The sequence below is a fragment of the Neofelis nebulosa genome, chromosome 12 (assembly GCF_028018385.1).
Source record: "Neofelis nebulosa isolate mNeoNeb1 chromosome 12, mNeoNeb1.pri, whole genome shotgun sequence".
Lineage (NCBI taxonomy): Eukaryota > Metazoa > Chordata > Mammalia > Carnivora > Felidae > Neofelis > Neofelis nebulosa.
In genome coordinates this window covers 89216645-89243459 of record NC_080793.1, presented here as the reverse complement: position 1 = coordinate 89243459, position 26815 = coordinate 89216645, and the positions used below count along the sequence as shown (strand labels likewise).

At 43.5% G+C, this 26815-nt stretch overlaps 1 protein-coding gene and 1 long non-coding RNA gene across 4 annotated transcripts in view; one reads left to right on the top strand and one right to left on the bottom strand.

Annotated features, from left to right (window-relative positions):
* The first annotated feature begins 2371 nt into the window (after window positions 1-2371).
* Window positions 2372-4629, top strand: LOC131492151 (uncharacterized). Its single transcript, XR_009251894.1, has 2 exons — window positions 2372-2554; window positions 3931-4629. It is a non-coding gene; the product is annotated as an uncharacterized LOC131492151 (long non-coding RNA).
* Window positions 4630-5865: 1236 nt separating this feature from the next.
* The window catches only part of PDCD1LG2 (programmed cell death 1 ligand 2), a 94326-nt gene continuing 73376 nt past the window's right edge, over window positions 5866-26815 (bottom strand). For all 3 annotated transcript variants that reach the window (XM_058695845.1, XM_058695847.1, XM_058695846.1), the window contains 3 exons: window positions 26048-26182; window positions 20671-20720; window positions 5866-9013 (listed from right to left, as the gene is read on the bottom strand). In XM_058695845.1, the coding sequence (XP_058551828.1) occupies window positions 9008-9013; window positions 20671-20720; window positions 26048-26182 (191 nt within the window). In that variant the 3' untranslated portion in view covers window positions 5866-9007. The remainder of the gene's footprint in view (window positions 9014-20670; window positions 20721-26047; window positions 26183-26815) is intronic.

The window sequence follows — 26815 nt, the reverse complement described above, 5'->3', positions numbered from 1 at the left end:
CCCGGTCTCACTGGTGAACACTCAGAAAAGTGGAGCTCTGCCAACCTGGGCTTGAACTTTTCATTTTGCCTCTTGTCGGGGCGGGGGCGGGGGCGGGGGCGGGCGGGGAGGCGGCGGTTATAGATGGAGTCTGTCGGCTGGCATTTCCCCAAACAGCTTCCACATGTTACATTCCAGCATCTAGTCCCCCCTGTGCTTTCCTTATCTTCGTTTTTAGAACACTCAAAAAACTTTTGTGTTTTGGAAAGACCCCGCTTGCTCCCCACCCTTGAATTGCCTGCTTCAGGAGGGTGGTTTCTGAGGTCAACTCCCCGGAGGACTATGTGGAGGAGATGAGAGGGGCTCATCTGCCACATTCGTGTCACATGCACGGTCACAGCCCAGTCATGTGCTGTGTGCAAGGCTGATTCGACACTTAATTAAGCAGGGCAGGATGCTGGTAACCTGCACACCTTCTCTTAGTAAACTTTCCTTTTAGTTTCTGTTTAGAGTCTCTTTAAAACACAGGTGAAAGTTTGCACATGACACAAGGGAAAAGACGTGGGCTGTGCGTATAAAATTTTTGCCAAAAATACCATTATATTTGGCATTCGTGGGGCCTTTGGATTTTGCAGTTAGACACTGAAATTCTAAACTTTTGAAGTATTTTTAAAAAATCTTTTTAAAATCTAAATTAAAAAAACTGAGTTTATTTTTTTTTTCAGGTTAAAGATGTTGGGTGTTTTTTTAATTTATTTTTTATTTATTTTTATTTTTTAATTTTTTTTTAACGTTTATTTATTTTTGAGACAGAGAGAGACAGAGCATGAACGGGGGAGGGTCAGAGAGAGGGAGACACAGAATCTGAAACAGGCTCCAGGCTCTGAGCTGTCAGCACAGAGCCTGACTCGGGGCTTGAACTCACTGACCGTGAGATCATAACCTGAGCCAAAGTCGGCCGCTTAACCGACTGAGCCACCCAGGCGCCCCTGTTGGGTGTTGTTTTAATTTTTATTTATTTTGAGAGAGCTAGAGAGCAAGCAGGGGAGGGACAGAGACAGAGCCTGGCACTGGTCTCAAACCCACAAACCGCAAGACTGTGACCTGAGCCGAAATCAAGAGTCGGACGCTCAACCGACGGAGCCACCCGGGTGCCCCTAAATGTATTTTTTAAAATCTTTCAAGAGTCTAAAGAAAATAAAAACTGACCATAATCTCATCACATTGGCAGAGACCGTCTAGTTGATACATAATATTCATTAGTTTGAGGTGTACAACATCGTGATTTGATATTTATGCACGTTATGAAACTGATCACCGTAATCAGCAACCATCCGCCACCACACAAAGTTATTACAATATTATTGACAACATTCCCGATGCTGTGATGCTGCGACTTATTTATAACTGGACGTTTATGCCCCTTACTCCCCCTCACTCAGTTTGCTTTCCCCGCCCTTCCCCTCTGGGAGTTACCAGCTTGTTCTCTGCATCTTAAGAGTCTGTTTCTGTTTTGTCCCGTTTGTTCATTTGTTCTGTTTTGTTTGAATTCCACATATAAGCGAAATCATAGTAATACTCCAAATTTCTGAAAGAAATGACAGACATTCATTTCCTAATAGCACTTACACTGTCAGAAGGACCACCGCTATGCTATTGCTGGATATTAAAGGGTTTCAGTCATCAATAAGCTTTGTAGAGCTCTGGTTTCCGTATCAGAATATATACAAATATATGTACATATATTAATATGAATGCTAATATTCTATTTTTCCAATTTTTGTGTATGTGCTCGCAAAGTGAACATGTAAAATAATGCTTTGCAACAGTGCTGTGCGTTACCAAAAAAATCTTATAAAATAGAGGAAAGAGGGAAATTACACACAAGCCCACTACTTCAACAAAGCCCCATTAATATTTTGGTATGCTTGTCTCCAGCTTTTTGTTTTAGTCACACTTTTTTTTTTAATTTTGTTTTTAATGTTTATTTTTCTGAGAGAGAGACAGACAGACAGACAGAGTGAGAGCAAGGAAGGGCAGAGAGAGAGGGAGACACAGAATCCGAAGCCGGCTCCAGGCTCCGAGCTGTCAGCGCAGAGCCTCATGTGGGGCTCGAACCCACGACCCGTGAGATCATGACCTGAGCTGAAGTTGGACGCTTCCCCAACTGAGTCCCCCAGGCACCCTATTCTCACATTTTTTTTCTTATTTATTTGTTATTTATTTATCTACTTGGACTTGGCATTGCAATAGAAAGAAAACCATTATTGTGACCACCCACATCATTGTTGCAGTTTGTCTCTCTCTCTCTTTCTCTCTCTTTACTTTACTAATTATCCTTAAGTGTCCAGGGCTTGTCTGGCATGTTAGATAATGAGAAATGGCTGTCATGTTAGTGAGCTTAGGTTTGAGTCCTGGTTCTACTGACTGTGTGAACTTGGGAAAATTATTAAGGAAATTTGTCTCAATTTTCTCACGTGAACCGTGAGGAGAACGCCCTTCCTACCTATCACATTGTTAAGCATGAAGAGATAACAGACGTAAACTGAGTGACATAGTGATGGGCTCAGGCTGGGTAAGTGCTTAATACATTTTTTGAAATTATTTTTTCAACTTAAAATTATATCATAACAATTATTTTTCCATATAATCTTTTTAACTGTCATTTTATGATAGATAGTATTCTGCAAAACAAATAAAATTCCTATGACTAACTCACTTCCACTTTGTTTGACAGGTTATTTCCACTTCGGGGCCATGTAGGTAATACTGTAATTAATACATTGTTTTCAATATAAAAACACGTTTTGCTTCAGTCTATGGATTTCCTTTAGAAAAATCCTTGGAATGGTATTTTGGGGTGAAAGTATAAACCTTGACATGGTTCTTGCTACATATCCAAGCATAGTGTTTGAGCTCACTTTTTTTAAGTTGAGTAACTGAGGATAGGGTTTTGTACTTTGATATTTTCTTTTTAATTTTTTTTTAAAGTTTGTTTATTTTGAGAGAGAGATAGAGAGCAAGGGGGCAGGGGCAGAGAGAGAGGGAGACAGAATCTCAAGCAGGCTCTCCGCTGTCAGCGCAGGGCCACATGCAGCTCGGACCCATGAGCTGCACGATTGTGACCTGAGCTGGAGCCACTTTAACCGACTGAGCCGCCCAGGTGCCCCTGTATCTTGCGATTTTCATTCAATGTTATGGCAAAGCTTTTTTTTTTTTTTTTTTTTTTTTTTTTCAATTGTACATTTATATTGGCAGTGAATGTCTCCATGTCTTTGGCTTTTTCTATCTTTTGGATTATTTCAGATTTATGGATTTATAAAAGTACACTTACTTGAATAAATGGTATGCAGTATGGCCTGTAATCTATAGACAAATCACCCTCCAAAAAGATCATATTGATACGTGACCACTAACAGTTTATGAGTCTACCAATTTAACAACATATTTTGGAGCAATATGTATTATGGTTAAAAAGCATTTGTTGGGGCACCTGGGTGGCTCAGGCGGTTAAGGATCTGACTCCTGATTTCAGCTCAGGTCATGATTTCATGGGCGTGAGACTGAGCCCTGCATCGGGGCCCAGTGAGGAGCCTGCTTAACACTCTCTCTCTTTCCCTCTCTCTCTCTCTTTAAAAAAAAACAAAAACCAAAAACCAAAAAAAGCATTTGCCAATGTTATGACTGAAAAGGCCTCCTTACGTTTTGTTTTGATTTAAACTTTAAATTACCTATAAGTTGAGCGTTTCATCTGCTGAGTTTTAAAGCAAGGGGAATTGAGACACTGGGAAGCTGCCTGATTTGACCAGCAGCCCGAATAAACATTTATATATATATATTCAGGCCAATTATATTTCTGCTTGATGTGTGCAACTCCTAATACTTGGCATGACTTGCTTCCTCTCTACTTCTTGAGCTGTTCTGTTTTACCATGGAGTTCTATTTTTACAGGACAAACAGAACTGAGCAGGAAACTTGTTCTTGGAGTTATTTCCCCTAAGAAGAGCCTGCTGTTGAGAATACAGAGTCGTGTTTGACAACGGAGTCAGCAAAAAGGAAGCGGAGGAAGAGATGGGGGAGACAATCTGGATCCTGCTGGCATCATCAGACCCCTGTGTCCACCTGCACCTCTGGCTGCTTGGTTGTATAAGCCAATGCATTCTGGGGTTTTTGTTTTGTTTTGTTTTTAATTTAAGCCCGTTTGCTTCAGGTTTTCTTTTTTTTTTTTTTAATTTTTTTTTAATGTTTATTTATTTTTGAGACAGAGAGAGACAGAGCATGAATGGGGGAGGCTCAGAGAGAGGGAGACACAGAATCCGGAGCAGGCTCCAGGCTCCGAGCTGTCAGCACAGAGCCCGATGCGGGGCTCGAACTCACGGACCGCGGGATCATGACCTGAGCCGAAGTCAGACGCTTAACCGACTGAGCCACGCAGGCGCCCCTTCAGGTTTTCTTTCAATTCAAACCAAGTGATGCAACTGATACAAGTTCTATGAAATGCATTTAAAAATAGATTGATTTTTGTCCTATGCTCGTGGCCAGAGCAGTTCCCAATTGCTACTTTCTTGTCCAACTAATCAATAAATATATAATAGGCCCTTGTTACATGGTCAAATGCCACAAAGTTTAAGAAAGTTCCTTGTGCTACAATCTAACTGGAATCCATTGTCTCTGTATTTTCCTCTCTCAGGGAATGTATCTCCATTTATCCAGATAAGTTTTGATTCAGGAACTGGTTGGTTGTTTACCTCCTGTTCTCAGTTCCAAGCCTACCTTCCTCTATTCTGTTCTGCCAGGTTGGGGCAGGGATTCAGCAAACCTCACTCACCAGCTTCCCCTGCCAGCTGGCTTCCTGTGAAGTTCCAAGAGACGGGAAACCCTAGGGGACCGGAATATCAGAGGCAAAGAATTCCTTCCTGTTTCCAGTTCCTGCATTTGTCACTTCTGTGGTGGCGGAAAGCAGAAAGTTAGCTGCTGTTGGCAGTTCCAAGATTTGGGTTTCTTTGGTATCTACTTTGTGCTCTGTCTTCCTGTATCTTTATTACCAATTCCCAATATTAAACCCACTGCACTTTCCTGCCTGGACCCTGGCTGATAGAGGACCTGATACTGGGAATCATCTTAGGGAACAGGCTCTCAAAAACAAGATTCTGAGATTTATTTGCTTTGAACTCAGAGCTGAACTCTTTGCCAATGGAAAGTGGGAGCGGGTAATCTATGGCATGCAATGGCGTTATGATTCATTAAATTATCCTCTATTCTCGCTGGGTTGGAGTGCCAGCAGGAGGCAGGGTTTTGGAGACACATTAACTGCTGCCTAACGCTGGTAAAGATGATTCCGAGGAATGCAAGGTGAGCCGGCTGCTTCTGACTGCACCATGGTGCTTGCAGGATGGAAATAAACAACAAGCTTTCAGCTCAAATCATCTCTAAGGAATCAGAGGGCTTCTAAGGCTGCTCTAAAAATATCTCTTGTTCCTTATAGTTATAGGACAGACATGTTTAGAAAAGCAGACCCAAACGAAACATTCACAGATGGGCCACGTCTCATATGCGAGAGTGGAGGTGGTCATTTAGAAGGAATCGACTCTGACATGAGGAACAGGAACCTTTGGGTGGGCGTGGATGAAGCTGAAAATCTGGACCTCCCCCTCCCCCCAAGTGTCACTGATCTTCCCTTGATAGTGGACGAAGCCTCTCATTTCCCATTTGATAATACCAGCCTTCCTTTGCTTGAAAACCGGTAGTAAGCACGTCTGGGGCACTTGCCTTTGCATGGGGATCCCTAATCTTTTAAAACCCCACTGCTCCCAGTGCCCATGGCCTTCAGGCTTTTATCTAGAGTCAGATCCCAGCATATTCAGGGAGAGAAGGGCAGAGTCTGGCTCTGGAGGAAAAGGCTTTACTCCAAAAGAATCACAAGGTTTTGTTAAATTCATGCTAGAACAGACCCAATATAGGCAGAGTTGGATTGTAAGGGTATCAGATCAAGGAGAACACAATACAACATTGGGTTGGGGCCAAACTTAGGTAGCCCTGATATAATACACTTTCCATAGGTTTTTGGACTTAATGCTACCGTAGATTGTTTCAGCAGTAGCCCCAGGGAATCATGCCATTTTGTGTGTCAGGCCCTCGTGTAATTCCTTCCACATTGATTTTGGCTTCGCTATTTGACTTGCTTTTGGCCAATGAGACGTTAGCAAGTGCGATACAGACGGAAACCTAAAAAGCACTTGCACATTGGGGTCTGCCCTCTCTTTGCTCCTTTTGGACTCGCTTCCATGTTGAAAGAGCACAGACAAATCTGCTGAGGACACACGGCCCAACCGACAGCCAGCACCAACTGCAAGTCATGCGAACGAGGTCACCTAAGACCAGCATCTTCCAAATAATCTGGCAACTGACCACAAATGCACAAGGGAGCCCAGCTGATGCCACGGAAAGCAGAAATGAGTTGCCCCAGCCGAGCCCAGCCTAAGTTGCTAATCTACAGAGTCATAAATACATAAATGATAAACATACGCCCTAAGTTTTGTTATACAGCGGAAGCAAGCAGAGACAAATGTATTCGTTTGAGCAGCTGGAGATGGTGTGTTTCCTAAGTTGGTTGGCTGACCCCTGTGGACGACAATGATGTAAGCTGATAGAATTTCTATGGAATAATGGGCAGAAAGGATCCCAAAGGCTTAAGGAGGTAGGAATAATGGGGCAATTTGTCATGTGTAACCTGTGCATCTCTCCTCCCCTTGAAAGGGCCCAAGGGATATTCCCTTCACTAAAGCACTGAGAAATGCATTAGTGACGGAGCCCCACAACCTTGGGTGCCACCAGACGGCTGTTTTCTGTAGGACAAAGATGATGATAGGAAATGCTGCCACGGATATGGGCTTCCTGACTTCAATGAGATGAAAGATCCCAGAAGAGCAATCAGATTTTCTTACTTACAGGAAAGCTTTAGTAGTGGCTGGCCCTAAGAATTAAGTAGTTGTCCGGCCTACCAAAGCATGGCTTGATCTATAGAATAGAAACCTGGCTTGAGTTTTCACAACTGAGAATCACAGCTTCTTCCCCAAATTCTTAGAAGGGACCCCGCAACAATGCCATGGGTACTGTAGATCTTCTTCCAAGCTATCCCCAAGGGGACTTCAAGTCATTCCTGAAGGTGTCTGTGCACTGGGGGAAATGGAAATACCCAGGCTTTTCAGGGATTCCTGAACGCTGCTCTGAAATGACACCAGTCCTTAGGAACCCCAAATGTCACCTGTGGTCCACTAGTCAAAGGAGAGGCTTACAGTGGTCAGGTGATGAACAGAGTTTGTGCCTAATCACATCTCACTGTGATCTGTGACTCAAGCACCCATTAAAAGTGATCATTAGGAGGACTAATCAACAATATAGGTGTAAGCTTGTGGTACAATGACAAATTTGAAAAAAGGATGGAAAATTACAACGCTAGCTGAGATCGCATACATGTCTGGACAAGGACCAAATGCAAACAGCAAAAATGAAAATACTTGTGCTGAGATGATGAGATCATAGGTGGTTTTTGCTTGTCTGGCATTTCTCAGTTCCTCAAACTCTCCCGAATACTATTTTTGCTCCCTTTGTAAAATGTACTTTTTTTTTTTTTTTTAAAGACTTAGTGTTCATTCGGCTCTTTTGTTTCAAGGATTGCCTTTACATACTTTTAGCCAATCCTATTAATGTCATAAAAAGTAAGGATGTCACGAGTCGCCATTTTCTTCAATATTACGATGAGTCTCAGAGCCAATCATGCATGAGGCATCTATTCCAAGCAACAGGCTGCAGGACTGACAAACCCCTCCTCCCTCCTTGCCCTCCAGGAGCTTAGAGTCTAAGGAGAAGATGTATCATGTGCTCAAATCCTCATCATTCAAAACTGAGAAAGATAAGCTGCTAACCTAAGACTCGGCTCTAGATAATGTACACATTTGGATAGTTCATAGATCAGCAGGTGCCCCGAACTCCATGGCCCCAGTACACAGACCAAATTTCACATGGTTAACCTGCTGTTGCTGCATGCTGTTACCCTTGACACGCACGGAAGGGGTTCCACGGCGTTTCTAAAGTGCCAACCATCAAAGGCCTTGACTAGTGAGCGTCACTGTGTCACAGACATGGAACCGAGTCACTGAAAGGTTAAGTTTAAAGTCACAGAGAGGGCCGGGAAAGGAGCCCTAGTTTGGGACTTTGACCATTATGGATGCCCATCTGAAATCTTTGCAGGTACAGCATACTAGCGTGCTAAATTTTTCTAATGTATGCCATTGGTTTCCGAGGTTAAGAAAACAGAACTTTTTAAAGATGTAGTTTAAAACAAAATCATCCAACATGGTGCCATTGCAGGTTAAAAAAAATGCTTTGTGATTCAGACCTCACAAAATACTCAACAGCTTTTCTCCACGATTTGTAGCCGCCCACTGTGTACTTAAATGCTTTCTGTTAATTAAACAACTCAGATGTCAAGATTCCAGTAAGCCACATAACTTGTCAATTATGGCTTGACTGTGTGTAAACTCTAATGGTCTCAAAAGGCTTTTCCAGTATACCCAGAGGAAACAGTGGAGAAAATAACTCTATTGGCAATTCGTCCTTTCCTATAACTGAAAATTTCCATTCATCTCCGCTTCTGGAAATCACTTTGGAAACTTCGGGGGGAAACTCCCTTTGTGTTGAGTCTGGCAGCAAGAACGAGCTGCAGAGCACTCACTGGGGTCTCGGGTCCGGGGCGGTCATTTTCTAAAGTGCAGTAGTGCTTGCTTAGGGTCACAGGCTGCAGGGGTGGGTGCCTGGATGTGGGGAGGGCGGACTGCCTGACGTGCTCTGAGCACACCATGGCCAGGCACTGCCCGCTCTCTTGGCGGTCTCCTCTTCAGTGCTGGAGCCACAAAGGCATTGGACAAGTGCAAACAACGAGCTCTGCAGGCCAGAGGATGCTTGTTCAGAGTCCAGAACATTCTCGAGGATGTCCCATCCGGTCACCCCAGCTCCTGAAAACACAGGTTCAAATCTGGGGAGACAAGTGCACAAATAGGAAAATCACTTTGCTGATTGGAGAAGAGATAACCTCTCAAAAACAGACTGGAGTGAGAAACGGCCGTGGGGGAAGAGCTCATGTATCTGGAGGCAGCAGAGTTCAAGACCTTTGTGCTTCCCCCCTGCACCATGGTCCTCGTCCATGTCTTCAGCCTCTCTTTCCAGACCTGTTGCAAGAGGCCTCTCCGCTCTGTTCTCAGGCCTGCAGTCGGCCCAGTGACGCTGGAGCACGGTTGGCGGGGTTCCCCGTTCAAAGCCTTTTGTAGCTCCCCACGGAGCCAGATATGTCTGTTGGCTCCTACAGACACATTCTCCACCCTGCTATACCCTGCCTGCTCACTGGGCTCTCTTTCCCCCCGGCTTGCATGCCATGCTTTCCCTCAGACTAGGGGATAAAGGCGGCTGTAACGAGTAGCATAGTGAGGTTCGGATGCGCTTCAGCAACCTCCCAGACAGGCTGCAGGCACATCTGGCCTAGCTCTGATTTGCTTTGGTCAACGAGATGCGGACGGAAACCTGAAAAACACATGCATGGCAGGGTCTGCCTTCTCTTTGCTCTTTTTGGACCCACTTCCGTGTCGAAAAGAGCACAGACAAGCCTGCTGAAGACACACGGCCCAACCGACTGCCAGCAGCAACTCCAAGACATATGAATGAGGCCACCTAAGACCAGCATCCCCCAAACAATCTGTCAACTGACCACAAATGCACGGGGGAGCCCAGCTGATGCCATGCAGGTGGCCTTGCAGGTGGCCTTCTCCTATTGCTGTTCTCACCAGCATTCTGGTAACTATGCCTTCCCCTGGGGCGCCTGGGTGGCTCAGTCGGTTGAGCGTCCGACTTCAGCTCAGGTCATGATCTCGTGGTCTGTGAGTTCGAACCCCATGTCAGGCTCTGTGCTGACAGCTCGGAGCCTGGAGCCTGCTTTGGATTCTGTGTCTCCCTCTCTCTCTGCCCCTCCTCCGCTCATGCTCTGTCTGTCTCTCTCTCTCTCTCTCTGTCAAAAATAAATAAACATTAAAAAAAAAATTTAACTATGCCTTCCCCCGTCCCCTCTAGGCCTAGGGGTGCTCAGCTCTCCCCTGCTCTTGCCAGTTTCAGGTCGCTCAACCTCCCCACCGCCCCCTTCCTGCCTTTGCAGCTAGTAAGCTTGCCTCAGTCACCCCTTCTGAGTGTGGCCTCTGTTTCCTGCTGAGACCTGAGGCATGCATGCCTAAGGAGCAACATCTAACCTCCTTTGCCTGGAATTCCTGGCTCATAGCAGGGCCCCCAACCAGCTTCCCTCTGGCTTCACAACTAGCTTTTTCCAGGCTGGGATCACACTCCTTTTCCTACAGATGTGATGTCCCCCTGCCTCTGCCATTCCCCCTGTGTCCCCTCTATCTAGAATAGTCTGTTATTCGCATGTTTGCCTGGTGCAAATGTCACCTCCTCCATGAAGCCTTCCCTCTTCCCTGATTGTCCCCAGCCTAAAGTGATACTTTCTCCATCTCTGAATTTTCATGTATTTTTTGTACTTCTTGTAAAGCCATAGGGAACTAAAATACAAAATACACAGACTTCTCACACAATTAAAAACTCACAAGCCCAGGGGCACCTGGGGGGCTCAGTCAGTTAAGCGTCCGACTCTGGATTTTGCCCAGGTCATGATCTCATGGTTCATGAGTTCAAGCCTCACAGCCGGCTCTGTGCTGACAGTATGGAGCCTACTTGAGACTCTCTCCCTCTCTCTCTGCCACTCCTCTGCTTGCACTCTCTCTTTCTCTCAAAAATAAATAAATAAATAAATAAATAAATAAATAAATAAATAAACAAACATTTTTCTTAAAACCCTCACAAACCAGGTGAGTGAGGAGGTTACTTTCTCTTCTCCTCTTCCAGCCCCCACCCGCCTCCTTGGAACAGCTGCGCTCTACATGGAAGGAAGCTGGATGTGGGGTGGGCATTTCTGGGGATTCTGAGGATAGGTACATAAGGTGGGCTTTGGGATAAAGTGATAGTTTGAGCGCTTCATGATTTTGCAAATATGTTCTGAGAAGCACAATGTACCTTAGAGGCCTTTGCAGGGACCTAAGGCAGGGTGTATATACCCCTCAGTCTGGTTTCACCACTGTTTTAACATGCTTTTGTGAGATAATTGAAAAATATATTTATATATATACCGGTCTCTGCCCGGGGCGCCTGGCACAGAACTCCTAAAGCACTTGTAATTTTCTAAATGATAAGAGCATTGGGAACATCTTTGTCGTAATATTTGGTCTTTGACTTCACTTCCTGACAGAGTTCCTAAATCCCTTGAAATTTCCTGGATGACAGCAGTGTCTTTTGTTGTAATGAAGTGAATCTTGATGAGCTCCTGGATGGGGACAGGTCACCAAGAAGACTAAGCTATGGTGAGAGGCTTGGAATTTTCAGTCCCACCCCTCACCCCAACCCCATTCTCCAGAGAGGGGAGAAGGGCTAAAGATGGAGTTAATGATTGGTCATGCCTATGTGATAAAGCCTCCATAAAAATCCCTGGAGTAGGGCTTCCAGGGGCTTCTCTGTTGTGGAGCACAAGTTGGTACTGGGAGAGTGGCACACACACAGAGTGTGGACGCCCCCACATATCTTGCCATATGCATTTCTTCTATCAGATGTTCACTGTATTGTTTATAACCCATTATTGTAAGTTGGTAAACAGTAAGTAAACTCTTTTCCTTGCTTCTGGGAACTGCTCTATCAAATTCACCGAACCTGAGGAGGGGATGGTGGGAACCTCAGATTATTTATAGCTGATTGGTCAGAAGCAGAGGTGACAGCCTGGGCTGGCCATTGGCATCTGAAGTGGGGGGTGGAGGGCGGGGAGGGCAGTCTTGTGGGACTGAGCCCTTAACGGGTGGGATCTCATGCTATTCCGAGCGACATAGGGTCAGACTTGAGTTAAATCGTAGGACACCAAGCTGGTATCCCAGAGAACTTCCGGGTGGGGAAAAAGCCCCATGCATTCACGACAGAAGTGTGTGCATAGTAGTGACAGTAAAGGAGACCCAGAGGAGGAGGACTCAAGTTTCCCCACTCAGTATGTACAGGTGTTCTGTCTAATGTTTCCTTTATGAAAGGGTTATCATGGGAAGAAAAGAAAGAAAAGACTGGAAACCACTGCACAGAGAAGGCACCTGCACCATGGCGGCCTGTGGAGGCTATGGTCAGTTCTTAGGTGGAAGTTCCTAAGGGGAAGACAAGAGACTCAGACAAAACAAAACAAACACAGATTTGATCAACTGCTAGGGGGTATACAGAAATCTGGCCTCTTTTCATTTTAGCCCAAATTATACCAATGAAAACAGTGTTTTGAGTACCTTATCTCCAACTCTTGATTGTAAGAATCTTGGAATACTAATGTTGTGCCTCATTCACCCTTACGACTTCCACACAGCCTACCTGACAGAGTCTTGCAAATAGTGCATATTTCAGAGTGAATGAATTAACGAGTAGCACTATACTGGGAATCACAAGACCTTTTATTTTTCTGTTATTATTTCACTCAAGAAAGTTATGTAACATCCCTTAGTCCAAATCTTGCCATTTGTAAAATGAGGAAGTCAGGTTACATGGTTTGTAATCTCTAACAAACCATGTCATGATGACTAGGATAACTTTTTTTTTTAAAAGGAAACATGATATAGATCTATGGGATCAGAATCCACTCCTAAAGCTATTCTGGTTGATAGCTCGGTGGCCTGCACGAGATCAAGAAGCCATGGTCCCAAGCCTGATCTCTTACATCCTTGGAGTATGGATCCACTCCTTGTAGGCTCACTAGGTTAAGAAGCTCTGAAAATCAACTAAGACATTGGTATGTGTCCTTGAAACAGGGTATAGCATTCCTCTCCCTAAAGTTGACAAGGACCCCATGGAGAGTTCTGTATATGCATTTGTTATATAGGATACAAAGAGGTGATATATACAGTGAGAGGTGAGGATAGAGACAGAGATCATCCTTCATCTAACAAGCACCCCTGGGTACTTAAAAGTGATACATTGGGACATTTTATTTTTTTATTTTTCTTATTTTAATGTCTATTTATTTTGAGAGAGAGAGTAAGAGAGAAAGCACGTGCCCGTGAGCAGGAGAGGGGCAGAAAGAGATGGAGAGAGAGAATCCCAAGCAGGCTCTGTGCTGAAGGCAGAGCCCAATGCAGGGCTTGATCCCACGACCACGAGATCATGACCTGAGCCAAAATCAAGAGTCGGACACCTAACCGACTGAACCACCCAGGTGCCCCAACATTGGAACATTTTAAAATGTATTCAAGTACAAAGAAAACTCAGAAAATATAAAAGAAGAAAACAATACAAGTTTCCAGAATATAATGCTTATGGGCATTTAAATATTTTTCTTCACTTGTTTGGGAGAAAGGGGTGTGACGGTATATTAAAAACATTTTTTAAATAAAGCATTAATGATATAGTAAGTATATTTTTATATCTTACTCTTCTTTTCTTTTTGTTATATAGAAAGCCTTTCCCCATATTATCACTCCTCAGAAGCAGAACTGTAAGCGACAATATATAGTGTATTGACTTGAGGTTCCAGGATTTCCCTGTTGAATCAGTCAGGATAGACTTGATTGTGCTGCAGTAACAAACAACCCCCAAATCTCTATTATTTAAATCAAATAGTAAACAAAGCTTCCCTGTCCACTGAGGGTCAGCAAGGGGCTGACCATTATTTGTAGTTACTCAGAGACCCATGCTGATGTAGCAACACTACCCCAAATGTTGCTAGTTGCCACACCAGATGGAAAAAGAATACAGCAAAGCACAAGCTAGGCCTTACATCTTCTACCCAGAAGTCACACATCACTTAAGCTTATATTTAGTTGATCAAAACAAATCACATGACCACACCTAACTACAAATTAAGTGCAGAGAAGTGCAATCCTATTACATCACACAAAATCAAGAGATCCAGGAAATATGTGAAATAACACTAATGACCACCACATCCACCATGGAGAAGGATGGTAATGAGCTCTTTGGCCACATTTAGTTTGATCTGAGTCTTTTGATCCTGTAATAAAGTTAAGGCCTTGAAAGCCCATCTGGGGAGGCTGAGAAGTCTGGATTTCCACAAGAATAAGAATAGGCAACACCTTTCCCAGAGTTGCCTAGAAAGTTCAAGGCAGAGCTATGGAGTGGAAAATCAAGCCCTGTACAGCTGATGCCTGAGCTTCTGAGCCCTGCTGGGCATTCTCACATTAATCAGGTCTCACTTCAATCTCTGGTCAGTGAAGCAAAACCACCAAGCCCATCCCTTCTTAAGTGGGAAGGGAGACTGTTTATCTGTATCAAAGTCTTGTGAGAACTATGTGTGACAAATATGCTCAGGGCAAGTCCCAGGACTCTAGCTACCAAGGTGATGTGACTAAGAACAGGAGGGTCAGGATGACTCCTGGACAGCCTAGAACTTGACTGTCCCCACGTGGGTGGTTTGGAGGTGAGGCAGAGCTGGGATGGCAGAAGATAGAGGTGGGAGATCGAGAGCTCTGAGCTGGCTGGACCAAGCTCTTCCCAGAGGGGCTCTGTCCTCAGCCTTTATGGAGCTGAGATAGGAGTTGGGGGTAGCGTTAGAGTATTTAGCACAAGACCAAGTACATTCACTGTGAGAGAAGGCACAGAGCCATGGAGAACTTCTGGGGCACCAAACATTTTCTGTAGGGCCAGGTTGTAAAGTATTTAGACTTTATGGGCAATATAGGCTTTGAGGCAGTTACTCAACCCTGCCATCAGAGGCGGGGGGCAAGGATGTGAACATTGGGAATGGTATGGAAACAGTGAGCATGGCTGTGCTTCAATAGTATTTTGCTGACAAAAACAGGAGGCAATTTGGCCCCCTGGCTACAGTTCACCTAATCCTTAAAAAGGAGTTGATACATGTTAGTGGATAATAGAATGTTAACGTTGGTTGGCCAGCATTTCATAGGCACCTACTGAAAGTACAATGCATCCCAGGATGGGATGGGCTCTTAAAGGAAGAAGGCACTGCACCTGCTTCTAGAGATGTATAACTTGGTCCTCTGGGAATCGTGGATCCTATTGCCTGTAAACTTTTTATCTAGCATAACTGTTATAATTAATACATTTATTTCCTTTTCATAAATATGTGACATATAGGACATTTATGTTTATGACCTGGTCCTGTGAGCCCAGTTTTACTATACCCAATACTGTTTTCTTCAGATAAGAAGAAGCAGCTTAGCAGTAAGTGACAAATCAAGGGCAAGTTTATAAAATATATAGCAGGTAATGGGTTACTATTAACTGTAAGTGAAGACATAACTAAAAAGATGAACAAAAGATACATAGGCAGTTCCCAAAAGAAGATAAAACCTGTAAATTTGTGCAAATGTTTTATCTCACTAATAACTTGAAAATGCAAATTAAAGTAATGATGACGTACAGTTTTCAATTTCTAAATTAGCAAAATTTAAAAACGATAATACCCAGCATTGGAACAAACGCAAGGATGAAACTACATCTTTCATATATTGCTAGTATAAGTTGGTACACCCTTTTAGAGGGCAATTCAGCGATATATTTTGAGAGTCTTAAAAATGTCTATAGCTTTACTCCAGTAATTTTACATCTTAGATTTTACCTTATGGTAATAATCGGAGCTGCAGATGAAGATCTGTGTATAAGATTATTCATTGTGATGATATTTATTTATTTACTTATTTATTTATTGTAAGCTTGTTTGTTTTGAGAAACAAAGAGAGAGAGTAGGGGAGGGGAGAGAGGGAGAGAGAGAGAATCCCAAGCAGCACAGAGCCCCACACAAGGCTCGAACTCATGAACCATGAGATCATGACTGGAACTAAAATCAAGGGTCAGACGCCCAACTTACTGAGCCACCCAGGTGCCCCTAATTGTGACAATATTTAAATAACAAAGACATAAAACAACTCTGAGGTAGATACTAAAGGTAGAGCAATAGAGAGATAAGTCCTAGTCCATATATACAATAAAATATCAAAGCCATTAATTATATTTTTAGCACATGGGTAACACTAATGACATAAAATTAAGTTACAGAAAACTATATCAAGCTATACATACTATAATTTAATTTCATAAAATTTAAATACAGAAAAACATTAGAAATTAAAGCACTATTAAATATTAACCATGGTAATCTGTGTGCAATGGATTTTTTTTTTCATTTTTGCTCAGAAAAAAATATGTAATTTTTAAAAAGTTCTAGGGGTGCCCGGGTGGCTCAATCGGTTGAGCATCTGACTTAGGCTCAGGTCATGATCTCACAGTTTGTGGGTTCGAGCCCCACATCAGGCTCTATGCTGACAGCTCGGAGCCTGGAACCTGCTTCGTATTCTGTGTGTGTCTCTCTCTCTGCCCCTCCCCTGCTCACGCTCTGTCTCTCTCTATCTCTCAAAAGAAAATTAAACATTAAAAAAATTTTTTTAGTTGTAAAAGTTGTATTAGTTATTTATTTTTGAGCTGGCCAACACAATTAAAATTAAGCAAGATTTATCGTTTAGTAGTAAGACAAATTAGGTCAAAATCAGTCAATTTTTATATTTATTGCAGAATAAACTATAAGAAGCACAGACAAATGGATAGTAAGACAGACAAGTCATTTCCAAACCCTTCAGTTTAATTTTATCAAGCACTTTTGGTGACAGGGCTGTTTTTCCCCTTCCTGATTTACTCAACTATTCATTATTTCAAAACACATAAAGTGCAGAATTCTGATACCACACATGTCCTTTTTTTTGTTGAAAGAGGCAGTGAGCTGAGGAGAAACAACCCTGTGAAATAAATAGAAAACCCTAAATAGTGAGTCTGCAGGCACCGGGGTGGCAGGTTCATGGATGAACAGGTTTTAGACAGAGCCCTGGCCTCTCGGACAACTCTGTGACCCCAGAATAGTCACATACTTCTATTTTTTGAGGCTCAGGAAGGTCTGACAAATTCACTTACTCCAGCCAAGACTGCCTCTCTCCTGTGGTAGTGCATGTGATGGTTAGTTTTCTGTGTCCATTTGGTTAAACTATCGTACCCTGTTGTTTGATCAAATGTTAGTCTAGATGTTGCTGGAAAGACGTTTTGTAGATGTGATGAATGTCTGTCATCAGTTGACTTTAAATAAAGCAAATTTCAGGGTGTCTGGGTGGCTCAGTCAGTTAAGCATCTGGCTTCAGCTCAGGTCATGTTCTCACTGTTTGTGAGTTTAAGCCCCACATCAGGCTCTGTGCTGACAGCTCAGAGCCTGGAGCCTGTTTCATATTCTGTGTCTCCCTCTCTCTCTGCCCCTCCCCCATTCATGCTCTGTCTCTGTCTCTCTCAAATGTGAATAAATGTTAAAAAAAATTTAAATTAAAAAAAATAAAGCATATTGCCTTCTCAGAATGTGGGTGGGTCTCATTCAATCAGTTGAAGAGCAACAAATGAGGTTTCCCAGAGAAGAAGGAATTCTGCCTCAGACTGTAGTATAGACATCTCACCTGAGTTCCCAGCCTACTGGCCTACTCTACAGATTTTGGATTCCTAATTTCAACTCCTACCTGAACTTCTTCCAGCCCCCAAGCCTGCCCTATAGATTTCATACTTGCCAGTGTCCTAGTGGCTCTGTGGTTCTGTTTCTCTGGAGAATATTCAAGTGCCCCTTGGTGGATCTTACCTTAGATTGTGTAGCTCACAGAAAAACTGGAGTCTAAATCTCTTGAATTTTAGTCATGGCCTCTTCTTTATAAAAATTAACATTTCAGGCATACAACAAACTAGGAGAATAATATCGTCACCATTGGCATCCCCACCACCCGGTTTAAGAGGTTAAATTTGGTTGTTTTTGTACTTTTACTTCACATGACTGTTTCCATAAACACTACATAGAGGTTGTTTGCAGTTTTTAAACTCTATAATTGCCCACACATTGTCTCTATCTTTCTGCTGTGTATCTTTTCTCCCCAAATTATATTTTTCAGATTTATCCATCTCAAAAATACATCTATTTTTTGTGCTTTCATTTTAGTTGTTTATATTTCCTATTCACCTGTATTTCTGATTTGTTGCTATTGTAAATAAAAGTACCAGGAACATTCCTGTGTGAGCCCTCTTTGATGTATATCTAAATGGTCTTGACCTCTTTACATCACACCACATATTTAAGTGCCAGGGAGGGGTGAGGAAGAGAGAAGAGAAGCATCATTCTTTCACCTCCTTTACTCTCCCTCCCCAGTTTAGAAGGCACAATGGACGACTATATGTTACTGGTTGGGGGGAAAGAGAAGAGAATTAGTCTTCCTTCTTTGATGTATATCTAAATGGTCTTGACCTCTTTACATCACACCACATATATAAGTGCCAGGGAGGGGTGAGGAAGAGAGAAGAGAAGCATCATTCTTTCACCTCCTTTACTCTCCCTCCCCAGGTTAGAAGGCACAATGGACGACTATATGTTACTGGTTGGGGGGAAAGAGAAGAGAATTAGTCTCCCTTCCTTCCTTCCTTCCTTCCTTCCTTCCTTCCTTCCTTCCTTCCTTCCTTCCTTCCTTCCTTCCCTCCCTCCCTCCCTCCCATCTTTCCTCTTTTTGTTGTTTTTTTGTTTTTCAAGTAGGTTTCACCCCCAGAATGGGGCCCAATGCAGGGCTTGAACTCACCACCCTGAGATCAACATTGAGCTGAGACCATAAGTTGGATGCTTAACCAACTGAGCCATCCAGGCACCCCAGTCTAATTTCTTTAATTTGACTTTTGACCAAGATATTTACTTTACTTTGAATTTCACCTACCATTTAAAAAAGAGTATGAGGTTTTTCTGCTTATAAGGAGATGCATTGTTTAAAAATGGCTGTGATACCCTGTTAATCCAAGAAAGTCCCTCTATTAACCATGTGCTACTCAGGCCATGTGGCAGGCCATAGGATGAGACATGCAGAATGGCCGCAAGCCTTTGAGCCTCCCTCAATTCCTCACATACATGGTTTTGCCTTCATTACTCAGATTCTAACCCCTTTTCTGACAACACTATGTCTCTAGGGGACAGGTTGCAACTGGTCCCTCATAGGTTCAATTAGCCTATGGACATATTTTATTTGGTTTGTTTGATATTTGAAATACTTCCAGCAAGCATTAATAACTAGGACATTTTATAGAAAAATCTGGATTTCATCTTCTTCAACAATGTTAGCCTGGTGCTAAATTCACAGGAATATGCCCTCCAGTTGGTCACCATCCCCTATCTGGTCATAGTGTGCTCTTCTTTGTCATTTCAATACTTGCCTGGCTGTCTGGGCATCTGAGTTTACCTTACTACCTCTGCTCTCAAACCAACTGCTCTGTGGCTCTACAGCAGACACCCTTTTTCTCTTTTTTCCTTATGCTGAGCAGTTGAAGGAGACGCTTATACAAAGACTCAGAGCTCATGAAGCACAAATACTGAGGTCTCTCCCATGGAAACCCACATGTAGACCAAGTATCCCAGTCTATCGGACTATAGGAGTTTTGTTTCTCAAGAAACAGATGTTTCAGTTAGGACTGCCAGTAATAATCTGAAACTTTTCTGAGTTAAGAATATCTCATTGTTGATTCAGAGCAATTCAGCACAACTAGACCTTAAGTATAGTCCAGACCTAAACTGCCTTTGTTCCTTGTTCTGTGCCCAGGGACGAGTATCGCAGTAATGGGATGTGTTTTCACGAATGGCTTTCAGGGATGTGGTAGGAGGGAGCAGGGCCCAATGTCATTCCTGTCAGTCATATTTTGTGCTTCTGAGCTACCAGGCACTGACCCTGGTGTTGAAGGTTTTTTAGAGTTGTTTTCACAGTTGGTGCCTCTGGAATTTTACAGACACATTCAACAGAACTCTAAAATGACCAGTTCTGAATATTTCAAGTAGCTGATAGCAAAGTTATTTACAAATTTCTATGAGTTGCCTATGATTTTGGCAAACTCATGAGCTCGTGCGTCACACCATGTGATCCCCAGATTTCAAAAGGAAAGGTGGTTTTCCTAAGAAAGCTAGAAATACCCATGGTGCAAGAGGACCCAGGTCTGGTCCCCAAAACACCACTTCCCCAGGGTCTAAGCATTTCATCCAACCAGGCTGAATGATTTTTAGCAACCCCAATTCTCCTGACCTCCATATCATATCCTTTCCCACAAATTCCAGCTCCAAGCCTGTCAGCCTCATGAAAGACTTCTATTCTCCCAACTTTGACCCACAGCCCCCAACGATGTACTTAACAACGGTTGCAAAACATGAGTTGTTGATCGGTTCAGATTTGAGTATCTTCCCTTGTTGTTAAGTGTTAAACATGTTTCTAAGCATGTGGGCCCTGATGTCCTGTGCAGATTCCCGGTAATGTCTAGGAATAGAGACAGACCAAAGAGTACACAACTATTCTGTGGCTGCACAGCAGACACTTTTTTTTTCCTCCAAGAGAGGTGTGGAACAACCTAAGGTCACAGTAGCAACGGGCAGAAATGCCACTGAACAGGAAGATTCTGTGCAGGCTGAAACTATTCCATTGCCCTTTTGTGCATTCCGAGAACAGGGCTTATTTCTTAATTTAACCTAGGAGAAGAAAAGAGGTGAAAGAGATAAGGTAAGTCACGACTACTTACAGCTCTGTTCACTTCCCTCCTTATTGTGGTGACTGATCTTTTGGTTGTGTCTGAAAAAGAGAAATCCCAGGGACAGGATAAGATTACTGAGAAAAGTGTTCTGTTTATAGGCTAACAGATGGCAGAATGAAAAGTTAATCCAAATAAATCACATGTAGAAGCCAAATGCCTACTGTGGCTTGAGACATCAGGCTGAACAACAGATAAGGGAAAACTGTACCCTTAGGCAAAAACCTTGAACAAAATAGTAGGTCTACTTTCCATTCTTTTCTCAGCCCCTGGCCACCAGGCACTCAAAGGCTGAGGGACTCTTAATTTGGGTATTCAGCCCCAGGAAACGTCTGGCTTCAGAATTCTCTTTCCCTGTTCTGCTTTGCTCTTGACTGTCACTTCCTTCTGGTCTGCCCTACATGAAGCAAAAGGGCTGATCAATTAATTTATACTAAGGTGTACATGACCGATATTGTTCCAGAGGAACTCGGGGCAGAAGCACAAGTTCACATAACAGGATGTTGTTCACCACTGTTTCCCTGGTTTCATCTCTTTTTCAACCCTTGATGTCACGTGTTCCCTGTCCCAGCTCTGATTTTCTTCTAGAGCTTGATGCTCGGGTTCCTAAACTCTGTGCATCCCTACTTCTGCTTTTGCTCTGTACACTAGATTTTTAGCAACTGCCTCATGACAATACCACCCTTGGCCTGGACTTTGAGGGCCTCTATCCAGCACTGAAGTCTCCCCGAAGAGGAGTTACATTTGAAAGGAGCCTAAGAATTAACCCATAGAAATTGCCCATGAATGATGGAGTTTCAGTCCAGTCCTCTCTAATGCTTGAGAAAGTGCTGCCATGGTGTAATGCTTCCTTAACCAACAGACAACATATTTGGTCTTTGGTTTAAATCCCTGTAAAGTTCCAGCTCAGTCTTTTAGGGCAGTGCCATTCAAAGTGTAGAGTCCATGGGCTGGGGCTGGTGGGTGAACGATTTGTTACTAGCCCACAATGAGACAATTACCGAGATTTAGTATAACACTTAGCAACTTCTATAGTAATCCTTTTACTGTGTTTTTTTCTGATCATATTTATTGACATGTCAGAGATTTATTGAATCCAGTAAAAACTGGGCTTATTGTTGTATGTCTTTGTTCTTTTTATTTTACTTTTTAGTAATTAAGTTTTAGTACATATTGCAAAAGCATTGACGCTAACATATTGGAAATGTAAAAATAAATGGTTCCTTATAACAGAAAGTTTGAGAAATGTTATTCTTATGAGCTGCAGGCCTGTTCTAGAGATCTGGTCTCTTTATAGCTGGTGACTCCTCCTGGATTCTGTTCTTGACTTTGCCATCGGCACAGCCAATGATCAAGCCATTCAATTATTTTGGGTTGAGACTCTCTCCTTCCATTGCCCAACATAATACTATCCAGATTGAGTCAGTTTTTATTATTTTGCAACAAGAAGGCCATACAGCATCAGACAGACTTATGTGCAAACCCCAGCTATTTGACTTTAAGAATACTTTTGAAGTTTCAGTTTCTTCATGTGCAGTGTAGACACTACTCCTTGCCTCAAGAAGTTTTTGTAAAATTAACTGAAAAGAAGTTTGTAAAGGGTCTAGCCCAGTGCTGTCCAAAGAGGGACATATTTTGCTGTCTGCAAAGAGGGAAATATTGTATATCTGCTCTGTCCAATAGCCTCTAGCCCCACGTGGCTATTGACCACTAACAATATTGAGCACTTAAAACATGACCAAGGAATTGAATTTTTATTTAATTTAAATTTGAGTAACCACATACGGCTATTATATTATACAGAGCAAGTTAGCATGGATACCTGCGTATAGTAGGTTCAATGTGTAAAATTTTATTGAACATCTATCTACATGTGCCAGGCAATGTTTCAGACACTGGGCATTTATTGGTAAATAAGAGAAACACAGCCCCTGCAGTCATGAAACTTAAAGACCAACAGATGAGGCAGAACTTTACATTACTTTTACAACAGAAGTTGCCAGCTCCTTCTCTAGAACACAGTGAGTCACCTGGAGCCCCGCACTGTTGAGGGCTCCTCTCAGGTAGTGATGGTAAACAGAAGCTTCTATGGACTGGCCACAGCTGCCCTCCCTGTACAGCGTGGTGTGCAGAGCTGGTTGCTGAGTCATAGATGGGCAAGTCCATTTAGGAGCCAATGAGCTTTCTGGGCAGAGAGGGACTAAGAGAGCCACCCCTTTACTTGACTCTCTCTGATAGACTGAGAAGTTCAGGACAGCAATGGCTTGAAGAGGAACTCAAGAGAAGGAAGTTAGGACTGGCGTCCCAGACTTAACATAAAGACCTCAGCCAGAAGAAGCTGGCTGGGCACAGCTGTGGGGAAAGCAGGAAGCCCCTTCCGCCTCATCAGCCCTTGAGGGTCCTGCTTCGGGAACCACGGAAGCACACATGAGGGGGGCCAGAAAAGTGTCAGCTTGGGTCACTCTGGTCTTTGTGGGGATCTGGACCAGCAAGGCTGCCTTTGCATGGTCGATGGAGACCCCCAGAGGGAACAGAAATGTGCATGGCGGGAATAGAAAGAGCTCAAAACCAGGTCCCTTCGGGGAACTGCCCTGGCTCCCCAGGAGCCTCCCTGTCTGTTTGGAAGCAGCAGCCCTGCGGGCTAAGTTGGCCTTGTGACAGTATGTTGGAGGTGGGGAAGTCCATGCTGTAAGGGGGAGACATTGGATGTCTAAGACAGGCAGGTGGGTGCTTGAGGAATTAGTTGGAAAATTAAAAGGGACGCAATTGAGTTTGTGGCCCAAGGTATTGAAACAGGTCCTAGACGTATAACTGTGTGCTGAGGGTGCTGGAAGGAGAAGTAGGTACCGGAAGCATCTCACAAGGGGATGTCCTGTAATGGGTGTGGTGAGGGGGGGCAGAATCAGGAGAGGCTTGAAGAAGTAGTAGCTTCACCAAGTTTTAAGGGATGACACCAAGTCAGGTGGACAAAGAGAAGAAAATACTTTAAGAGGACCACGTGCTACATGAGGAAACTCAGATCTGAAGGGGTGGGGTGGCACTGAGGACTTAGGACCCTCACATGGCTAGAGCTTAGAGAACGAGGGTGATGGTGTCTCAGGAAAAAGCCAGAATTGTGAGCCACACCACTCAGGGCATGTTGGGACTTTGCCTAGGGAGCAGTGGGAAGCCATGGGCGAGGTCTGATCATGGAGACGTGTAGACTTGAGAATCTGAAAGCTTGTTCTGGCTAGAAGCGAAAATAGACCCATACTGCAGGTGGCAAAAATGGGTGCAGGGAGACAAGTTGGGAGGGTTCTGTTCCAGTCCAGGTGAACCTCAGTAGTGGCAGTGAGGTTGGGTCAATAAGCAGTAAAACGCTCATTCTCATGTCGCTTCCCATTTTACAGATAGAAAAAGCCATCTCAAGGAAGTTAGGTAATTCGTACAAGATCATAGAGCCAATAAATGGCAGCTTCAGGTCCCAACCTAGCCTTCTGACTCTGGTTTAAAGCTCTATTTACAGGGTCAGCCATTCTCAACCTTCTTTCATGACACATGCAAGGCACACAGATGTGTGTGCGTGTGTGTCCATGTACCTCCCATGAGGGAAAGCAGATCCCAGCGCATGTGAGTTGGGGTATGGTGTTGTATTATACAGGCAGCCATGATTTCCCTCTGGCTCATTACAAACAAATAAAGAACCATTTGCAAATTTACTCTCTCAACTCTTATTAGCAACAAATGTCTCCCACCACAGTTGGTACCCAAGCCTTGTACCTAGTGTGGAACTACTGATAGCCTCGCTCACTCTTGAGACTGGGGTGAAGGATAAGGGAAAGAATTTTTTCTGCTCTACCTTTCAGTGTGACCCCATTTCATTCCCCCAGACAGGGTAAGGACAGAAAACTCTGTTGCTCATTTCTCAGGTGACTAAGTTCTCAGGTTGCAGGCCTAGGACTTTGGTATAGACCTGTTCCTGAGGGGTGTGTATGGGGGAGGTGAAAGAAGAATGAGAGAAGATTAAATTCTAATGAGGGGCATCTGCCATGGCTCTCTGAGGTCACAGATTTGTGGAAGTGATTCTGTTTGGGGTATCCGGGCAGCTCAGTCAGTCGAGCATCCGACTCTTGATTTTGGCTCAGGTTATGATCCCAGGGTCGGTGGGATCAAGACTCCTGTCAGGCTCTGTGCTAAGGGGGAGCTTGCTTGAAATTAACTCTCTCTCTCTCTCTCTGCTCCCCCTTCCCCAAATAAAATGTTTAAAGAAAAAAAGAAGTGATTCTGTTTAGTTAAAGTTCTGTCAGAGAAGACACTATAATTCCTCCTTTATGGTGAAATGCCCTTCCTCTCCATTTCTATCATTTCTTTCTCTTTTTCTTTTTCCCTTCTTCCTCTTCTCCTTCCTCCCTTCTTCCTTCTTCCTTCTTCCTCAACCTCCACTCCCCTTTCTTTTGACAATAGTTCCTTGGGTTCTATAGTAGAGAGTTTTGTGGTTAGCACCCAAGTTAACGCATACATAGGGCAGTGGACAAATAGAGCATGATAGTATTTTGAGACAGATGAGAATACAGAGGTTAGACTGTAAATGTAGCATAACAAACACCAAAAAGCCTCCCAATTCTCAAATAATGGCCACCCCCAATTCCTATTGGATTATTCCCAGATGTCATTTCCTTTTCTATAAACAAGGCCATGTGTAGACCTTGGGAGGAGCTTACTGGGTGCTGACAAAGGAGTAGTTTAGTAAACCAGAAGACAAGTCTACAGATATTCTGGCCAGGATTCAAAGGTTACATGACAGGAGTAGGTAGGTGAGAATAGGATAGGCTGAGGAGGGACTCCAGGGGAGCCACTGAAAGACATTAGGGAGCCATCAAAACAGGTGGTTTTCCTGCCCGCAAATGGCCTCACACACTTCTCTTCTTTCATTACCAACCAAGGGATTCAGATTCCTAGGGGTTGGGGAGGGCTTAGCCCAGCTGACGCCCAGAATGTGGCAAGAGGGGGAGAGAACTGAAGGAATCCTCAGAAGTGATCTTGGCATCCTCCTGCCCGTGAACTCTGACCACATAGTTGTCTGCATTACCAAAATGACACTGATCTCATGAGGCTAATGACTCTTCTTGGCTCAAAGAACAAAGCAAACTATTTCAGCATAGGAACAAAACATTCCTTTAAAAATATTCTGTATGAGGACTTCAGCTCACTGAAGAAGACTAGGGCCGTTTTCTTCTGGGGAAAAAAATCATCAGGATGAGCCCAAAGGGATTCATAAGCCCTGAGGAGATTGGTATGAAACTGGGGAGCTGTAGACTGCTGGGGCCAAGCAGAACCCCACATTGCAGACACCCAGTCCACTTGGTTACCATGAATAAAACACACTTACCCTTTCTAAAATAAAGCTTTTGGAAGAGCTGTTTCCTTAGGGCTGTCATTGTAGCTATGAAAATCAAAGCAATGATGAAGGAAGGGATGAAAACAGGAAGCAGCCAATTTGAAGGGATCTTGGGTTCTAGGTCACCTGGATGGAAAAAAAAAACACCAGAATCCCATTACATGGGAACTTAGAGATAGACCAACAAGTTGACCATCTGAGGAGGTTATAACCAGGTACTGTTCTGTGTATGCTGCACGTACTAGATCATTTACTTCTCACGACCATCCTATGTGGCAGGCTTTGCTATGACCCTCATTTTACCGGTGAAGAAAGGGAGGTCCAGAGAGTCTGGGAAATGTTTCCAAAGTTGCACTGTAAGAGACAGAGCTGAGATATAATCCAGGCTGTCTGGTTCCAGATTCTATGTTTTTCATCATTCTCATCCATCTACTGTATCTATTTATCTATCTATCTATCATCATCATCCATCTACTGTGTCTATCTATCTATCTATCTATCTATCTATCTATCATCATCTCTTTCTTTCCAGTAGGATGGTCTCTCAACCCAAACATGTATTCCCCCTCCACTGTCAAGCGCTCACAGTGTTTAGAATCTATACCATTAGTCAATCAATTTCAAGGGTTAACAGGGATCCTTTTGGGGAAAAAAGTATAATATTGTAGATAGTGTTAACATACAAAATCCAGACATTCATACCTTAGTGTGAATTACTACAGCGTGTCCTTTTCCTTGTGTCAGCTAATCACTGAGGAC